Genomic DNA, 20887 nt, shown 5'->3' on the forward strand with positions numbered 1-20887 from the left:
CAGGGAAAAGTTATTTTTACTCTAATTACATGTTAAATACTAATATCACTTTCCTTATATTCAAAGAAAATTTTTTCAAAAATTTCTATTGAACCAAATTTACATTTGCTTTTGGGGGAGGGGGGGCAGGGAGGAGCAGCCCCCTTTTTGTCCCCCGCTGGGTACGCCCATGTGTAACAGCAGTGATGCAACTAGGACTATGCTTTGGGGGGATGGGATAGCCTTCTGGGGTGGCGATACACCATCCCCGTTGGGATAAATTTTGAAAAATAGCATGCCTGGAAATACATTTCACATCATTTTTGCACTAAAACAATTAAATTTAAGCAGACGCAGTTATAATATGTCAAAACTAGACATTAGTTTTAAATAATTTTTTTATTTCTCTGAGGCTTTGGGGTGATCTATCCCCCTCATCCCCCCCCCCCCCCATAGTTACACCACTGCGTGACAGCATGTAAAGCTGCTTGTTTTCTGCAGTAATTAGTCAGTGTAATACACTGCATGGCCTACCAATCTCAACAAACAGAAACAGATACTCACACTTTGGATTTCATCTTGGCATGCTCCATGGAAGACAAACCATTCCCTCTTGTTGGAGAGATACCTGGCGAGGATTATATTGCTATGATGCAAATCTAGTTTTGAACTGATTGCACTTTTGAAGGCTGAGAGAGGGCCGAGTTCACTGTTTTCATTTTCTTCTTGCCCCGGTTTATTTTCATCCTGAACAGGCGCAGGGCTTGGAGGACTGAGAGGAGCACTATTGCAAGGAATACTTGGGGTCTCGGAAGACATTCCACTGGGCACTTCACCATTTTCACAGCTGCCATTCACCATGTTCGAGCTAATTGACTCTTCAAACACATCACCACCATTACACAGTTTCTTATCTTTCATGCTGTAGACTGAGCAATTCCATATGAATTCCGTCGATACGAGAGAGTCAGGGGTGGAAGAGCGATGACACAGTTCCAAAACCACGTCATCAGGCCTGAAAAGGAGGAAAATGTACATGAAAACATGCAACATAGGCAATCTGTAAACAGTGGAAGCTTGGCTTGACATGTTCCCTGCCGCGGACTTTTAGACTAATTGCGTCGACATGTTTTTCTTTATTCTCTTGTTTTAATACAGTAGATTCTGGTTAATAGGGACAAATCGGGACTTGTGCACTTTGCCCCAATTAAGCGGCTGCCCAAATTAGGCGAACTATCCTGTATATAAGCATAAACAAACGTAGAAATGATAGAAAGAAGACTAAAGAATGTTTATAATGCAACAAAAGTTTATGAAACTATTAATTTTATTAATAAGTCAGCGAGTTTAGGTAATTCATTACAATTTTTAAGATTTATAACAATTTAGTTAAAAATATTTTTCACAGCCTCGGGCGATGCTGAATGAATGTCTTTTACTAAGTCATATTAAAGAAAAGTCCTATCCTCTTGTGGATAGTATAATAACAAGAGCTATCAAAATAGGGCAAGAATAGTAACATTTGTGAAAAATAAGAGTAAATCAAAGGAGGAAAATAAAAAAAAATACTATTCCGGAAATTAAAAAAATTAATTTCGTCGCGAGTATAGAGTCTATGTCGCCGACTCATGGCCCAATAAAGCGGCATGCCTTCCCAATTAAGCGGAGAATACTCTGTGATATTCCTCTATTGGATTCTGTTCTTCAAGATCTGCCCCAATAGGGTGGTTTCCTATTATTTTTTTATTGCCTAAATCGAAAGATTATTACTCCTGGAGTACGTATTTCACGCTTTTAGATTTTTAAATGACGATATCTATTTTTCGCGATTAAATGAAAAGTGAAAATTTTCAAGCGCGCGAAAACGCGACGCTTAAGCATGAATGTCGGGAAGTCTCTCCGCGTGACGTATTTCTGGTTCCCCCTCCCGCCCTGCGAGTTGACCTTGAGGCGAGGCTTAGCGCTGATACAACGCAGGCTGCTAGCGGCTAGCCTAATACCCTGCTGGCTGGTAGCGCTTGGCTTAAATAAGGATTATTAATAACTTATCAAACGAGGAAAACTTTCCGACCTTAGCCAGTTTTAATAAGTGATTGTTAAGACATGTTTCCCTGAGCTCTGCGCCTCATGCATGCAATGGTAACCTCAGACGACGTATAACTCCTATCTTCTCGTATAGAAACTAGGTCCCTGTGACGTCACGTGGAGTGGCATCGCATGGGCGCCAATCTGGCCCTTTTCAAATGAGGATAAAAATGGACCATTGCCATTCGTCTAACCCGGTATTTCTAAAACAAAATAATTTGTATATTATGAATACACTAATGGTGGGTAACGAATCGCAATCAATGCCTTTCGTTTTCTTTGATGAAGGAAACCACCCTATTAAGCGGCTGTCCCAAGTAACCGGTGGACCCATTAAACGGAATCTACTGTACTTGGACCCTTTCCATTTGAATTCTCGTGTGCATTTGGCTATGCACGCTGCGTCAATCACATCATATTAAGCGGCACGGAAGTAGCTGCGACCGATGGCGTGCTATGAGCGGCCAAAAGAAAGGCTCATTCTTCGGTCATAATGACCGAAACGGCGCTGTATGTGTTAATAAGTTTAGACTCCACAAGGAGTTTTTCTGGACCCGTATAAAGCGACGATATTCCTTTATCCCATTCCTGCCCTAAGTTCATCTGGTTGTTTCCCAGTTTTATATAAGAAGTGCTGTAAATGTAAAGGATTTACCGGAAGATAAAGTATTACTTTAAAACCCGGGTCATTTCAGTAAAGTTTTTTTGTGCGAAAAAACAAAGTCAGTCTTATCCATGATAAGATTAATTATTGAGTCGATTCAAATTAAAAAAGGTATGGTATGGCATTTGGAGGAGGCAACCGACAGTAACGCTCATTTTGCACATTCGGCATTACCCTGCTCTAAACGAAAGATGCCAGGGGGACTACGGTTTAACGTCCCATCCAACGGACAAAGTGTTGCGCTTGAAATGCCCTCTACACAACATCCAAGCAAGGATCGGGCGTTCTCTGAAAATTCTCTGCCACCGCAAGGATTTGAACCTGAGTCTGCTGGGTGGGAAGACAACACTCTAGCAACCACACCAACCCGATCCCTCAAATTAAAAATAATAAAAAAAAACCACTCACCTTAATTCTTCTTCAGCTGGCAGCACTTGTACCGCAACAGTAGAGCCAGAGTGTAACTGGAGAGAGGTCAGACTTGGCACATCGGATTCGCTTAATTTCCTCCCACTTTTTCCACCGTGCAAGTGGACCCAGCTGTTTCGAAGCACTCTCCATAACCTCATCTTCTCGGGCTCATTGTCCAAAGTCTTTGGGGAACCATCAGCTTTACGGAGCAAGCGTAGTCTAAGAAGATTGGGTGACGACAGGCCAAGGGATGAGATAGCTGGGCATAACTCCATTATAGCAGACTTTAGCTGATAAAGTGATGATTCTTGATCTATCTCCAGACACCCTAGGTCTTGGAGTTTATGAGATGCTGTTTCCAAAACAGGAGGTTCTGGAAATTCATTTAATAGACATTTTATTTTTCTTTGGAGATGAAATAATTTTAAAACAAACTTAAACACGTCTGTCATCGATGGTATGTAAATCTATTTGAAACATGTATCATGAATATAAAGTTAACTTATTATAGCAAATAGTAAAAAATGGCTGTCAAAGTATGAACTTTTTCTTCCAACATCCCCAAAACCTACATAATCATAAGAATAAGCAAGGACTTTATGATGATGAATGGATTAGTTCAAACAAGCTTAGCAGAAATAGGTATTCTCAAAGTAGTCAATGACAGTTGCTAGCACTGGATAATTATTAACTCATGATAAATGCCATTATATATGAACTCAAATGCAGATTTCTTCATTCAGAAACCTTTTAATATGATAAATACCCATGGTTTTGTCAATCCCTTCCTTCATTTAGGAGATATTTCAGTATCACAATTAAATGTCAAAAATACATAGGTAATTATGCCAAGTGGTGAGTGACATGAAGGTCACTGTGCAAAAAAGTCAGGGACAAAAATGGGCCACCGCACAATAAGGCCAACAATGATAGATCGACATGCAAAATGGTCGCCATACGATAAAATTGACGGTAGATAGGTCACTGCAAATTAAAGGTCGATTTTAGACGGCAAAATTTAGGTTGACCAAGACGCCTCTAGGGTGTCATGTGGGAATGAATATTTTCACCCAACATGCACCAAGCTACACATAACATAGTTTTGGATGGCAAGAGATAGTTGACATCACTAATAGGAATACTACCAGCGACTTATATGATTTATATTTTATGTCTTTTTAGTTCAAAAGACTTAGTTAAGAACCAAAATGTCACAAATGAAAAAGGAGTAACTCATGACTTTCAACTATCGGTGAAAACAAATTATTTATTTTCATCTTCTCCATAAACAGCAAATAGAGGAGGAATTAACAAAGCACAACACAAACATCCATGCCCTGGATAGGGACCACCTACCCATAAGGGACTCGAACCTGCGACCTGCGGTTTGGCAGCCGAGGACTTCACCTCACCGCCATGAGGCCAGCAATCCTAATTGATAATCCTCACATGTCCTTACATTTAAATGAATTATAAACCTTTCATTGCATCTAATTCTCTATTCTGTAGTTGAATTTCCTATGTTCCCTTTCCCATGAAGAGTCACAATAGAATTTCTGGACTAGCCCATGAGTAGTGTTTGGTCCTGCAGTAGAACCGCAATAAGAAGTATCCTAAGGATATTAGGGAAACATTCTTGTTATCAAAGTGCTCTTTTGGATGAGGATCATGTAACCAAGGTTATTCTGGCTATCAGTCGCGTTATTGAGGTTAACTTCTCAAAATGACTTTTTATAGAGGTTCTGAGATGTATGTTGTGAATAAGAAAAAATTCATGTTATTGTGGTTTTTCGGATAATAGGTGATGTAACATAATGTAAACAAGCCACCATTTTGCTTGTAAATAATTTAAAACTAACAATGGTAGTGAGGGATGGGGAGATTGTTGTGAACGGAAAAGGGGGAGTCGTGTATGGAGAGAAGGAGGAGGTGGACGTGTTATAAAGAAAGATCGGGAGAAATACTAAAGTAGCGGTGTACTGAGAGAGCGGAGGAAGAGACACGGCAGAATTCAAGAACGGCAGGGAGAAGAAGAGAACGCAGAGAAAAGGAGGCGCCTACGAGAGGAGAAGAGAACGGGAGAAAAGGGATACGGCAGAACTCAAGATCCACACTGGTGCACTTCATGGCGGTGGTTCAGTGAGTGGTAGTACGGATAATATAAATGGGATTGTGATAGTAATGGTGGCTTTTTGATGTTGTTTTTTTGCTCCCAAATTTCAAAATATAGAGCTTGTTTTTGAATTGTACTGAAAATATTTGTTAAGTTAGTAGTGGATATTTTAAAAACGTTACAGTGATAGGCACGTTACAGAGGTTGATTTGACATTATGTGTCAAGGCAATCTTGATGGGATTTAAAAATTGCACTCGTAATTGAGGTGGTTGTGTTATTGAGGGTAGTGTAATCAAGGTTCTACCATAACAACGAAATGCATGGTGCTAAAATAAATTCATTAGTAATATTGCAATTTATCAAATACATAGAGAAGTCACTCAGCCATGTAACCACCTCTTTTCTTTTAAATGGGCACTTACGATGAAACTGCTGTGGTATTAATTTCCACCCATTACTGCCACAGATAGCACTGTATTCATGCTTCAAAACTCCATTCTGTTTATGCACTATTCCTGAAAAGAAAATCCAGATATCCATAACAACATGACAGTAGAGAAAAAACATTCATTATATATCTATACTTCATCAATAGAAAGAATTTTAATTCAATGTGAAGGAACCAAAACTAAAAAAAACAAACCGAACAAGGTAAAACTACATACCTTCCTGTTACCTTACAACAATTTCCTCGAGTTAGCCAAATTCTATCAAGAGGAGAAAAACTTATATATTGATACCTCCACTGCACAAATGCTCAACAATTGCCCACGGAAACAATCCGCTCATCCAGTAGCCCAACAATACAAATGCACTCAGCTGGCACTAGCCGGGTCATAAACGCTCACCTCCAATTCTTCAAGCTTCGGAGATGAGTGTTTATGCTCCGGACACTGCCAGCTGAGCGGATTCGTATTGTTGGGCTACTAGATGAGCGGATTTGATTCGGAGGGTGATTGTTGAGCATTTATGCGGAGGAGGTATCGATATGAAGTTCCAAAATGAAACAAAATCCCTAAAACAAATGAATATCGAAACAAGCTAGATCACCCACAGATTCCCGAACTAATCATTCCCAAATATTTCCATTCCAGCAGAACCAAAGCCTGAGTAAGAGCTCACAGAACGTCAAAAGAGGTCCTACAACAAATTTGACCGCAATGACTGCACATCACACATGATTACATCAATTATCTTTCCTTAAAAGGCAAATTTTTCCACCATCCTGCACAGGACTTCTTTGGAGTGTGGTGATCCAGTAGGTAGAGCATCAGGCTACTGTTTTCCAGGTCTTCAGTTCAAAACCCAGAGATAACCTTTGGACATCTTCAAGCCAAAAATAATTACGACACAAGGTGGCCCAGGGAAAGGAACTCTAATTTTAGATTACCACACTCCAACTATGTCACCCGATTCATTTTGAAACCCCTGTACGTTAATCGAGAAAATAGGTTTTTTCCCTATTTTTTTGGGTACAGGTTCCTATTGGCATCACTTCCGGTTTCAATTTAAAAACCTAAGCTTATCTCAGTGGTAATGACACCCAAAGAACAGAACCAACCCATACCTTTTGTAGTTTTGTAAAGCCTACAGCCATCTTTGACTCGCAATCTCTGCTGGGCAACTGTCACTGAATAATTACCTCAACAGTTACTGCTTGGAAAATGCATTTCATAGAAGTCAGCGTGGAAGATGGTTAATTTTTTTTTACCAACAATGAAATTCCCCACATTTTCTTCGACTTCCCCACCAATTTTTCAGTAACCTAATTTTTTAGATTTCAGTTTTCCTTCACCTCAACATAACAATAAATAAAGCTCATTTAAAATTCATGAAATTCTTACCATCAGATGATGGGGAGTCATTCTTCAAATCCGTAACCCTGGAGCAGAGATAAATATTGAGTCTTAAATATCCACGCAGAGGAAGGGATCTACAGCAGAGGTTCAAATGATCACCATGGACCAAAGACTCTTCACTCACTGTAGAATCAGGGTCATCCAGAGGTTGTCCTGGGTCACCATTCCATCTTGTCTTCCTGATGTGCCACTCCTCACCTAAAATGCATAGGAACTTAAAGGAGTTAACTAACAATACAACAATTCTCAATGCAAATTTATGAAAAATAAACAAGAATCCCATAGTACTGCTTATACAAAATGATACACACACTATTTAATATCCATTACCTATTCCAGTATGTATGTTATGAACACTGTTTGTATGCTTAGTAATTTCTCTTCCTATTTTAATTAATCAATCTTGACCAGCTTATGTCCTCGTGCAGACCCACACGGCCAGTAAGGTTTCTTTGCTTTTATTTAATTTCAGAGATATGAACATACAAAAAATTCAAGCATGCCCCATGTCAGACAAATCGCACCCTTTATATACTGTAGGACAGGGGCGCAGCTAGGAATTAAGGCTGGGGAGGGGGGGTTAAGGTGCAAAGGGGTGTGTGGGGGTATGGAATACCCACCAGGACAAGCGGCAGGTATGAGATTAATAAATTTTGGAATTTCGAGATAAATGGTTCAAAATGGTGAGTTCACGGCTTTCTGAGGGATAATTTATTAAACCTTACACTATTCTATTAGTAATATCAATCCAATTAAGTAAAATGGATTAAACTTAAAAAATCTCTCAGAGCTCTGGTGGGGGGTTTATCCCCCAAAACCCCCTCGCTGCGCCACTGCCGAAGGACATTTTTCAAGAGACTGCAAATACTGACAGCAACAGAATGTATATTTATAACTACATATCCCCATGGTAGATTACCTCCAGTCTTTTACAACTATGAAGATCAGAAATGCACAGCAAAAAACACAACTCCTCGTCTGCAAAAACATGTCGCAAAGAATGAATATTTCATTTAAAATGTGGGCATTAGGCTATTTAATCCCCTGCCTGACTCCACAATAGGAGGCTGCACAACTAAATTCAAATCTATGGTGTGCTCATGGCTACTTTCAAAATCTTAGCATTCAATAAACACGTAATTCACTCATAAAACAAACATGACATTTGAAGTGTCCTGTGCTATGCGTTTTACAATGAGATAATGTAATTTCATTTTTTTTTATTTTCCCTGCGTTAATTTATTTGGCCAATTGTAACTATACATAGCAACAAATAAAGCTATTATTATTAATATTAGTATCTTCACTTGTAGTTTTGTTTTTTTTTTTCTTGAAAAATTACTCACTTTAAATTTAGGTACAGTGGAACCCCGATTTATCGTTCCCGCATTCATCGTTTTCCCGCATTCATCGTTCGCCGCTCCTGGTCCCAAATTAAGTTCCATAAAGACAATGTAATTTTTTCCCGCATCTATCGTTCCCCTAAGTATCGTTTTCCCGCATTTATCGTTTGAAGATCGCGGTCCCGTCGAATAATTTTCCCGCATTCATCGTTTGATAAAAATGAGACGAAGTGTTTACAACATGTTATTTATGGCTAATCACAACAGACATAGCTTGAATCTTCCCCAGGAGATTGAAATGCAATAGGGAGAAGCAGAGTGCCGTGGGGTAGTTACATAAGCGCATTTCCCAAGATCCGGTATCCCCCCCCCCCCCCCTGGTTGAAGCTTTCTTCTTCTCCGAAATAAAAAAAAGGTCCCAGCTCGAGCAGGGATCGTCTTACGACGACCTTAGCTTCGAAAGAAAATATCAAGTTACTCGAGAACAAAAGAAACCTTTTTCACGCCTCCCCCTCTCTCGACCGCTAACTTTTTTTTAGCCGACTCGCTTCAAAGGTGGAGGTCAACTGCTGCATGAATCACCTATTAGCCCAAAAGGTATCTAAAAATGAATTTCGGCAATTGGTATTATACTTTTATTATATTGAGATATTAGTGATGTGCACGTAATTCAGTAAAGATTGATACCAAACACGACGTATTTCTAACGTTATTTAAGCATTTTAAGCAAGGAAATAGTTGGAATAATACGATGGTGATTTCTGGCGAATACCGATATCCTCGCAGCTGATAGTGAGCTTCACGGAAGTTGATGCGATTTTTTTCGAAAACAATTACGAGTCTGGTTACAATTTACGAGTTATGCTACAAGTTTCACTTGTCTGAGTTGCTAACGAAGCGATGTCTTCTCAGGATATTTTGTTTCTCTCGACTAGCAATCTGAATTCATCTGCTCATCTAGAGCTACGCTACTTATTGTTAGAAATGAGTGGGTAAGTTGCCTTCTCTATAGGATAAAAAATTTAATTGCGCAGTCATATGGTCATGCTTCACCCTCTGATGTAAGCTCTGCCTACGCCGTACGCGATAGCATTAGTGCCGAACTTCACCTCGTACGAGTGGTTCCGTACTTTCCGGGGTGGGTTGACTTAAAACCAGCGAGTGTTTTCCGTGTGGGTTCAATGGAGTCCGGTTTCATTTTTATTAGTTTTATTCTTATTCGTCTTCGGACCATGGCCCTTCCGAAGATACAAGTGAGAACTTTAAAAGATGGACTCAAAATAATCGATGATGAAGAGAAGAATCCGGGCTAGAATGCGAGAATATTGCAGAACGCCTCGGTTTGTCCGGTAGCACATCACGGCAGGGATGGGGGTAGAGCGAGATCCCTGGTGAAAACAAGAAGTGGGATGAAGCCGAGGATCAGGTGGGCGTGCCGCTGACGATTAACGCCACATTGCCTCAATCATATTAAAAATTTCATTGCTAGAAAGGAACATTTCCAATAATAAACTATTTTTGGCCTTCTTGATCCATCTCATAACCAATCACTGCGACGGCGAAATCAGTTGTTTGAGGCATAAGACGCACATTTCTCGCGTAAATACGAGTACTTGAAATGGAATTTGATGGATAAGAATGTTTACAGTGAAATAGCAGTGAGTGGAGTTCAAAAATTTTTTAGCAAGGCGTCTTGTTCCCTTAGGATATTAGAAAGAGAGATAAGTCGAATCAACAATATGACCTAAGTGTTTCGATAAAGTAATAATATTCCTGTAATCAGCTGAAATCTCGTTTGAATCCATTAATGAATGTCATAATTTGCAAAAATCCAACGGATCCTGGGAAATAGGCAACCCGGACAACCATTCCCGCATTTATCGTTTTCCCGCATTCATCGTTCTTTTCATCCATCCCCCTGAAAAACGACAGATCGAGGTTCCACTGTAATTTAAATAATAAATAGTTATCACCTTGAAATTTTCAGGGTGCATAAAGTAGAACTATGCGAGTATCTGTAACATCTATATTACACTATATTCAGAGGGGGACTACATTCGGAGAAATACGGTACACAAGATATTGATTAAAATGAACACTTTCCTAGATGTTCAAAATATTATATGCATCAAAATTGTTAAGTAGGCTTCCGCGATGAGTTGATTGGTAATTGTTTTTTGGATTCATTCCGGACAACATATGAGTCAACGCGGAATGAACCCGAAAAACAATCACCTATTATATGCATCAATAGCTAAAGTACTTAATTAACTCATTTAGGTACAAACCATTTTTCATCAGGAGAAAAAAAATATATGAACAGCACAAATAAAAGACCCCATACCAGTGAGCTGGGCAATTGAGATCATTTTCCTAAGCAGCTCTCTCACAGAACAAGTTTTGTCCGCAATCACTTCATACTCTCTGGGAGTATCACCATCTCCGGCAGGAAGGGAAAAGGTCAACCACATCTGTGCATAGAATGACAAAAACTCAGTATAATATGCAGGGTTAGCCATAAATACTGCCAAGTACATACATTTTGCCCCATTAGAAATAAAATTCACAAAAAAGTACAATAAAATTTGATCCTGAGCTTACACACAGGAGAAACAGTGAATACAGTTGAGGACCTCAAATCCAGAAAGTTTGGGAGCGAAGGGCTTCTGGATTTCTGGTCTTCATAGTATATTTAGTAAACTAATTAATTTATACATGTGCTCACGCTCTTGTACTTGATATTTGATATCCTTATGTGTCCCTGACAAGGTTCTTAGCATATGTCCATAGCATGCGCTAACTTCCTACTCATCCCAGAACAAGGCTCGGAGAGTGGTGCCACGAGGTGGCAAGTCAAAACACTACGCAGAGGAATTTTCAAATGTTCTGGATTTCAGGTTTTCGGAGTTTCTGGATTCCGGACTTGAGGTCCTCAACTGTATATATATATGACCCATCCCTAATGTTCAAAGACAACAGTCCAGGAATGGAGTGGATGTACGAGTTTATGTTGCAGTGGTGCATTTAGGGGAAAACGTCAAAAGAGAGTCCATGTACAAAATGGTACGAGAGCACCATGAAATTTAGAAAAGTGTCTTGGCAAGAAGTTACACTGAGGAACAAAGTGACCTTAGAGCATTTGGATTATGTATTTACATGAGGGCTTTTCACAAAGTAAGGAACACTTTGGATTAAAGAAAAAAATAAGTAGAGAAAAAAGATTTTATTAAATACATCTGAAAGAGCAACACAAATACTAGAGATGGGTCAAATACCAGATTTCTCAAACTCGACTATCGAATTCGAATATAAAATCATTGCTCGAATATTCGAATATCTCGAATACTAAACGATGAATGCAGGAATGTTTAACTTGGTTGCCTATGCAGTAGGAAACACAAGATTTTGGCAAAAATCCAGAAATCAGGAACTTCGAAGCAGGTAGGCAGAAAAAGGTCAGAAAGAGGGAAGGGTGAAACATGATTCTATTATTCTCCTGTAACTTGATATTTTCTTTTGAAGCTTATCATTTATGGTCTTCATAATACGAACCCTGCAACAACCCTGCCTGAGCTGGGGCCTTTTGTTTGATTTTGGAGAGGAGGAAAGCGTTGGAGGAGGGGCCGAGGGCTGATGGATGGAGGGGGTTGCAGATTTTGGGAATTGTACTACGTAGTTACTATTCCATTGCACTGAGGTTCTCCTAGTAGGGAAAACCAGGGATTTTCGGATTTTTTCACCCGATCATTTTCGGTTCCCCACGTCGAACTCTTTTCACTGCTCTAATCTGAGAATTTGACGTAGTTCGTCAACTTACCTATAACGGCACTGCATGCACTAAACAGCTAGAGTTATTTACATTTTTCCAAGTCAACGACCAATGACGTGTGTGCGACAGTGTATGGCACGAAATTCAAAGTATTCGAGGTATTCGAGAGCATACCTTTAGCATAATTATTCGAGATCTCGAATATCAAATACTTTCTAGTATTCGAGGTATTTGTGGATACTATTCGCACATCTCTAAAAAATACTACATACTTTTCTGCATAATCGCCAAACAAATTGAGACACTTATCATATCGGTGGACAAGCTTCAAAATACCTTTCGCATAGAATTTTGCTGCCTGCAATCTCAGCCACTCAGTGGCATGCATCCGGAGCTTGTCATCGTCGTCAAAGTTCTGTGGTGCTAGCCACGTCTTCATTATTGGAAACAAGTGATAGCCGCTTGGTGCAAGATAGAGATTATGGTGCCGATGAGGGAAAACCTCCCATTTGAAGGCGTTAAGGAGTTCTTGGGTGCGGTGCAAGGCTCCCCCCATTTGCTGACCTTTATGGTGGTCGGTAAGAATTTTCAGCACCCATCTTGCACAAAATTTGTGGTGGCTAAGCCTTTGTGTGACAATTTCAATCAACAAAATGCGTGAAACTTGTGGGAAACAAAGCGAAAACTTCGTTATTGTGAAACGGCTGCGTTCACAAACCTTTTCATCAACTTTAGTGACCAGTCCGCCATCTACAATGCTCCGATGTCCGCTTCGTTGTGAATGCTAGTTCAGCCATTTTTCTACAGAATGCACAATTATCGGACAGAACTTTCATTGATTACATTTCCTCCTCACATTTCACACACTTGACGATAATTTTCTATCGGTTTGCAGTTTTTGGCCAACAAAAACCGTATGACTGACCGCACCTCACAACTGGTGGGATTTTCAACTGCAGAGCACATTTAAAATTTGTGTATCGAAAAAAACAGGCGGTACGAAGACGTTCCCATTGTCACGGCTGGACGCTGACACATGTGCCAAGCTCACGGACACCAAGATATACACGACTGGCAGGCGGATAGTGACGATAAATGAAAACGTTCCTTACTTAGTGAATAGCCCCCGTATTTAACCCTTACAGTGTGGGAATATTTTTATACGTTTTGCACGCTTACTTAAGCATTTACCCAAAATGTTTATTTCTATCTGGATATCTTGCACTTGGGCAATTTCCCTCACCATAAGGATCGCTAAGGGACTTAACTCTACCAGACCAGCCCTCATGGCAGGGGGTGCCTCCTGCACAGGGGTTCTCTTTTGCACTGGATGGCACTTAAAATTGTCAACTCCCGCATACCAAGGGTTAAATGCATTGATCTTGATCATGCTTTGGTTTATCTTAAGATGCCAGTTAAATTGGCATGAAATACTGTTTGGCAGAAAATTTTAAGGGCTTGCAAATCCACAGTTTCCGTGAAATATAAAAAAATATGGCACAAATAAGAGTTGAAGAGAAAATGACATAGTTAATAACTTCTTACCTGATTTTCTTCCACTGCCTGACCTTCCTCTAGAATAATTTTTGAGCCAGACTCTACTTTAGCATCTTTTAAAAGCAATTCTTCCCGGAGAGGACACTTCAAGCCAACACTGCTATTGCACAATGAATCATGGGCACCATTTACAACCTCATTTTCCATTTTCCTCAGTCGATACTTGCTGGGATGCAAATCGAGCTGTTTGATGGCCAATGCTTTGAGCTGAGCCACAGTCTGAAAAATAGAGAAACACTGATGACTTCATTTTCCTTTAAATTCCTTTTCATGCCTGGCATTTCAATGATGACACGACCAAAAATGATTTTTTTATAGAGGATATTCAAGAATACGTGAACAGTACATTTCTTTTATAAAAAATTGGATGGGCAGCTGGCAGAGACTTTGAGGCTACGTGCTAGGCTTAGATTGGCTAATGAAAATATTTTCCATTCAAGGAAAAAGAGGCCTCTTATGGAAGTGACTGTCCAGGCTTGTCACACTCTGGTATGTCCTAATAATTTCAGGCCAATCAGATAACATTATATGTTCGTAAACAAAGAAAAACAAACAGCAAGGGTTCAATTTCACGCATCAAATGGGGAGCAATGCATGAAGCTATAATGCTGATTCTTGTTATGGAGTGTAGATCTTAAGGAATTATATGCAAAATATTTGGCCAACGCTTAGGTACATTTTTATACCTTCATCAGGCTTTTTTTTGCAATGCAAATGAAGCTATAATGTGACTGAACACTCACCGTATCGAAGCTGGCTTCTATCCTCACAACTCTTCCACTGACATCCCACTTGGTGGCATTAATCTCCTGTTCTTTCATAGCCACGCTGTCACTGCCACAGTTCTTGTAGACCCTCTTCAAAGGACTTGGCTTGGCCCCAACCTGAGTCCAGTCCTCCACCCAGACCACAATGCCAGAGCCATCCGACGGAGAGTGACTGCTTGAAAAAATACCTTTAGTTTTGACCAGTATCTTCCCCCCTGACATTATACTAAGACTTGCCAAAGACTTATCATTCACCAGCAAGGGCAGATTGATGGCCTTCACCAAGGTGAATTCGTTACTTTCCTCTTCTCCATTCACCGATTCAGTCTGAAACAATATTAAATAACAGATAACATTTTACTCAACATAATATCATACCCTTAATAAGATCAGATAGTGACAACTAAGGGTAAGGGATGAATTGAGAAACTATATAAAAAAGCAGCTTAATTTAAATAACTACATATGAAACAGCTTAAGTATACAAGGACATGGTGATAACATTACGGAGTAACCTGCAGTGCACAAATTGTGCAATAATTCCCAGAGAAAAAATCAATTCCAGTCAAGATATAAGGTACAGTGGAACCTCTATAAAACGACATCCCACGGTGCACCAATAAACACTCGCTATAGCGAATTGTCGCTTTACCGGAGGTGGAGCAAATAATAGCCAATATACCTCATATTACTCCTTTATTTTTATTTTCTCGCTTAGACGTGTTAGGTGTTTTTTTTGGCCATGGTGTGTTCCATCAAATGCTTTCTATTCATGCAACTCATGGACGTGCGGGTATGCTGACGACTGCTTTCTGCCGCCCGAGGAACAAAAGAAGATCAAGCATTCGCGAATGCTAATGGCACAATATTTTCACCAAAATTAACTACAGGCATCCCCCGAGTTACGTAAGAGATGCGTTCCAGCAGACTCTGCGTAAGTCGAAATTTACGTAAGTCGAACCTTTGCGTTAGTGCTTCAGAGATTTCGATCGGCGCGGTGAAATTCTCAGCAGAGAAATGTGCGGTAAATTCTCGGTGAAGTTTCATTTAATTCACTGCGATATTCATGAACTCTACCGCGTATTCTTACGTTATTAGATACAAAATCGTTAAACATTAATATAGTCTGAGAGTTGCATCTCGAGCATTGCCAATCAAAATGCGTAATATTATTCCCAAAGTTGACTGATTGCGTGGATTCGGGGAAGTACGGTATCTCAACGCTACATTACTAAACTGAATACTTAAATTGATTCATCTAAGGGCCCAAACAATGCATTGTCTACCTACATTTAATCATTATATTTTCTGCCTTTTATATATTACGTTGACCGATGAATCTGGTGGTTTCACTGTCACAGTTAATACACGTAGGAGGAGAGTCTAGGATTACGAGCAAATAACACACACAAAAATACAAGAAAATTACTATATTCCTAGATAAATTCACACGCACATACCCTCAATCTTTCACGCACGGAAACATACTTTCATTATCTCATATCTCAATAAAATAACGTGAAAATATCATCATTTGAATATTTACTGGGCTGGAAACATCGAACATCGAAGAGTATTTCCAAAGCACGAAGCTAATTAAAAGTGAGCTTTTATTCAGCCAACTCCGTCATTAACGTGCAACAAAGTTAGTGGGGAAAAGCTTTCAATGACGCAATATTCATTTACAGTTGCACAGAGATAACGAGAAAATGCAGCTTAATAAAATTTTCCACCAGAAACATGTAAACAATTATGCAATTAATATCGTGTGTCAACTTTTCCTTAACTTTTTCGCGGCGTTCGTTGCCAACACTCAAAATTTCAATGCCGTTACGTTGGTACTAAACAATTCTTTTCCGCAGTAAAAATTTCTGCTTGAACTCCATTTTCTTTTAATTCCATAGATGGAAATGTCCAAACTTTAGGATACAATTTTTAAATAGCTGAAAGTCGGAGTTCGGGAGTGCATGCTGTACAACAAGTTGTATCGTACGGGAATGAGCGCAACCACATCCATCGCTAGCACTGCAAATTTTCAGATTGATTGCTGACTTGGGATTTTTAAGCGATTTTTCTACAGAATTAATGAAAATTCCTTCGAGTGATGACAAAAATAGGTCACTTTGTTATTTTTAGCACGTAAAAAACTCGATAACTATTCAATTTTTTTTCTACCATAGGTTGTACGAGCGAATATCTACTTCTTCGCGCTCGCATTCGAAAATTAACGTAATCATTTGAAATACGGTTATCACTTACGTAAGTACGGATTTACGTAAGTCGAGACATACGTAACTCGGGGGATGCCTGTACTTATTTATCGAACGACAGTTTACCACATAAATTTGAGACTGAGCACTCCATTAACTTCATTTCTAACAGATCGCTAGCAATTACAGAGATTAAGGAGTCTTGGTGTAAGTTTTTCCGGCGGTGAAACCCTCGCTATGGCGAGAGCCAACACCAAAAGGGCCTCGTAAAAACGAAATTTTTAACATGCTTATTATAGGATCAATTGACGGTGCATCGGCTATCTCTCGTAATAGCGGGGGTCTCACTATAGCCCGTACTCGCTTTAACGAGGTTCCACTGTATATATTTACAAAGTTATGTAACCGTAAAAAAATGTTATGAGATGCCTTAAGTATATCCAACTTTAAAATTTTTTAAATTGATCTATACTTCATTCTTAAGATTTAAACAATGCCCTTGACTGTTAGATCACTACATCATCTGTTCAAATTTTCTTAGAAGCTCTCAAAAGTAGTTAAAAACAGAGGTCAACAAATTAAAAGCAACAAGTACATCATGATGTAGCAATACAGTCGGTGATATCAGGCTCTACTACATGGAAGTTGATATTCACAAATGAAAAGACAACTTCATTGACTTCCAATGATTGACTTTCTTCGTAGGACATGTTTCAATAGAGGCCATAGAGATCTGTACCTGAAAATGACCTCTGTGGATCGAAACATGTCGTACCAAGAAAATAAGTCAGTGGAAGTCAACTAAGTCGTCTTTTCATTTGTGGATGATGTAGCAAATAATAACACACAAAATTAAACAAAAATTTCATGAATTATTGATAAAAATCCCATCCATATCAAACACTTCATCAATTAAATCCTTTGCCTTGAATCAAGCAATCAATAATATGCTATGAAAATAATTATACAATCCCAAATAATTTTTGCCCACAAAGATCATGTGAGAATTCTACGACCAACTTCAAAACACCTAAGGGGTACACATTTTTCACAATGATTGCCGTGCCATAAACATCAACAGTCAAATAACCTTTCATTCCATAATCACAAGAGCTGTGGGCATATTCCACAAAGTGGCTTGAATGTGTTCAAAGAATATGATAAGTTTATTTATGTATTGTAGTTAAAAGCATTCCCATTGCATCTGTGTTCTGATTACAGTTTCATATAAACAGATGATTTAACCTCCATTAGTCGCCAATCTATTTGACGCCAGGTAGTTATTTTTTTCCCACTTCATGCTTTTAAAGTTTGACCAATGAAATTTTGTGCTACTTTATATTTTGTGATTCTGTAAGATTCACTGATGCATTTCTATGTTTTGTCACATCAGCTGGTAAAAAACAATCTTTTTTCATTTTTGGCATCTGATAGATGCCACACGACTTGTTACCAGGTAACATGGTTACCATCCTTTCATGGTTTGCATCCTTTTAGGGATTAATGCAAGTCTTTGTTGCATACATCAGTAATTGACTTACAAATAACTATTTAAGATACAGAGTTTGCTGTGTACATCTTATAAAGTAATAAAAATTTATGAATGGTTGAATAAATCAATATCACAAAAAGTAAAATAGTTCTTATGATGCAAATAGAGCCTTGGCATACATAACACCAGTAATTGAAAATTATTCATATTCTATACCAGCCATCACTTTTCCCATCAAGAAATATCATTTAACAATATGCTCTTCGGGTAGAATTGCACTTACACAATTAATTCAGTGCGGCAGTTCATGATAGTCTGACAAGTCAATGTCTGCCATCGTAATCAAAGTTGTCACGTTCATAACACAATCACAAACTCGTTCTCGCCTAAACAATTTGGTCCTAGCAGGGGCACAGCTGGGAATTAAGACTAGGGGGGGTTTTAGGCGCAACTAGACCTGAGGTGTGTGGTATACCCACCAGGATAATTTTCTGGGGGAGGTGCAGGGGCCCTCCCCCAGAAATTTTTTAAGATAAATGGTTCAAAATGGTGAGTTTTATGGCTTTCTGAGGGATATTTTATTAATCCTTACACTCTTCTAAAAGTAAATTAATCATATTAAGTAAAATGGATAAAACTGAAAAGTTTCTCTCAGCTCTGGGGAGGGGAGGTTTATCCCTCAAAACCCCCCCTCACTGCGCCACTGGGTCCTAGAATCTTTGGCCATCATTGATCAACTGACCCATTAATAATTCATTTGTTCATAACTAACCCATGAGAGGAAAGTGATCTAAAAATTGGAAAAATCTAACTCTGGAATAGCCCTGGTCCCACATGTTCCAAATCATCAATATTACACAGCACATTCACCATTCTTTGCTCCATTATTCAACTTCATGTAGATAAATTATGGGGGGAGGATAGTGACGATTTTGCTTCTACCATTAAAACTAAACTGGCTCCTTCTCTCGAGTCCAAGTGAAAAAAAATACCAACAACTTTGCAAACAAAGCACAAAAATGATGGAATAGCTGGAAGACTAGAGTTAAAACGACCAGTGGGAAACACATTACATACCTTAGTTGAACCGTTAACAAGTTTTTGGGAATTACTCCTATTCCCAACTGCTCCTCTTCTGAGATTATACTTGTGGGAGTCAGGGTCCGGGGGTGGTTCATAGCTGAGGTAGAAACCCAAAAGTGGCAAGGCACCCATTTCAGAGACCACCTTACGCAAGCGAGAGAGGGGCCATGATTTGGGAAACCCACACGATATCTCGTGGGAAATGCCGTTTATGGACGGCATCACTAGCTTAAGCATCAAAGGCTCATTGTCCACACCTGCATTGTAGGGCGTCCCACCAACCTAAAACAAAAAACAAAGAAAATGCTCAAATCAGGAAGGGAACAGCTTCAGCAAAAGAGGCATTCATGCACAGATAGAGGAGGAGATGAGAAGATCATTACTTGAAAGGGTCAATTAAGGAAGATATTTCGAGGAGGCGACTAAAAGCTCAGGTCATTTGTACCACACATAAGGGAAGGGACAGAGAAAAACCTTGCATTTGCAAAAGCATACTCTTAACAAAAGGCATCAAGGTGACCACAGCTAAAAGTCCCATCTGGCAAATGGAGTCATGAACGTCAGTGCCCTCCACATAGCACTCAAGAGGGGTTTAGACTGTCTCTGAGATTTCTCTAACCCCCACCCCACCCCTTGTAACCCCAGGATTGGGAGACTGGCCTACCACGGAGTGGTACGACAACACTCCAACCACTACAACAAGGCAGACAGGATTCTTGGATCTTCTACCAGTTAATTGGCTCCATGTGTACTTGTGCTGAGGTTTCAAAAAACGACTTGCTCTTCATTTGTTCTTCAAGATGCCCAGAGACATGGAGCCAATAGGGTAGTTTCCTTCATCAAAGAAAACGAAAGGCATTGATTGCGATTCGTTACCCACCATTAGTGTATTCATAATATACAAATTATTTGGTTTTAGAAATACTGGTTTAGACGAATGGCAAACGTCAATTTTATCCTCATTTGAAAAAGGGGTCATTCCATGTCAGTTCACCCAGGCATGGCACCCACCGACTCGGATTTTAATGAAATTTTTGTCACTAGCTACTATCACCTATCTAATGACCCATGTAAAATATTTCCTCTCTCACTCTCATAGTTTGCAAGATATGAGGAGTCAAAGTTTGAGATGTTTGCTCAGAAGTGGCGCTAGTGGGAGTCAAATTCCAGAGTGCAGGGCACAGGGTAAAAATTCATAACTCAGAAACCACATAACATATTTGAATGAAATTTTGACCCCTTGTCTATCCAAGTACATAGCTTCCATAGTAATGTCTTTTATTCCCCTTGCATTGTTATGTTGGCCAAAATGATGTCAACAGTTGTTAATAAACCGATTTTTTTAGCTCAAAAACATTACTTCATATTTTTAGAATTATCACCAAAAGGCAGAGCAGTTAACTCATCCAATTTTTTTTTAAATTGAAGGTTAATATGTGCTCCAATATACTGTGAAATAAAAATGGTGGTGTTTAAACTGCCACTATGAGTATTTCAGGTTTTACTTTTTTTTCTGCCCCTGTGAGAGGGATTTTGGACACATACTGTAAGAT

General features: G+C 39.3%; 1 protein-coding gene across 2 annotated transcripts in view; it reads right to left on the reverse strand.

The window, feature by feature from the left end:
- Nucleotides 1–20887, reverse strand: part of LOC124163377 (ubiquitin carboxyl-terminal hydrolase 40-like) — a 62245-nt gene that overhangs the window by 5336 nt on the left and 36022 nt on the right. For both annotated transcript variants that reach the window (XR_006865761.1, XM_046540251.1), the window contains exons 11-18: nucleotides 19329–19616; nucleotides 14526–14876; nucleotides 13771–14001; nucleotides 10801–10927; nucleotides 7099–7311; nucleotides 5677–5769; nucleotides 3137–3512; nucleotides 544–994 (exon numbers count right to left, since the gene is read on the reverse strand). Coding sequence is in view for 1 of the 2 variants with exons in the window: in XM_046540251.1 (XP_046396207.1) it covers nucleotides 544–994; nucleotides 3137–3512; nucleotides 5677–5769; nucleotides 7099–7311; nucleotides 10801–10927; nucleotides 13771–14001; nucleotides 14526–14876; nucleotides 19329–19616 (2130 nt within the window). In the remaining variant the exon portion in view is untranslated. The remainder of the gene's footprint in view (nucleotides 1–543; nucleotides 995–3136; nucleotides 3513–5676; nucleotides 5770–7098; nucleotides 7312–10800; nucleotides 10928–13770; nucleotides 14002–14525; nucleotides 14877–19328; nucleotides 19617–20887) is intronic.

Source organism: Ischnura elegans, chromosome 8, assembly GCF_921293095.1.
Source record: "Ischnura elegans chromosome 8, ioIscEleg1.1, whole genome shotgun sequence".
NCBI classification, from domain to species: Eukaryota; Metazoa; Arthropoda; class Insecta; order Odonata; family Coenagrionidae; genus Ischnura; species Ischnura elegans.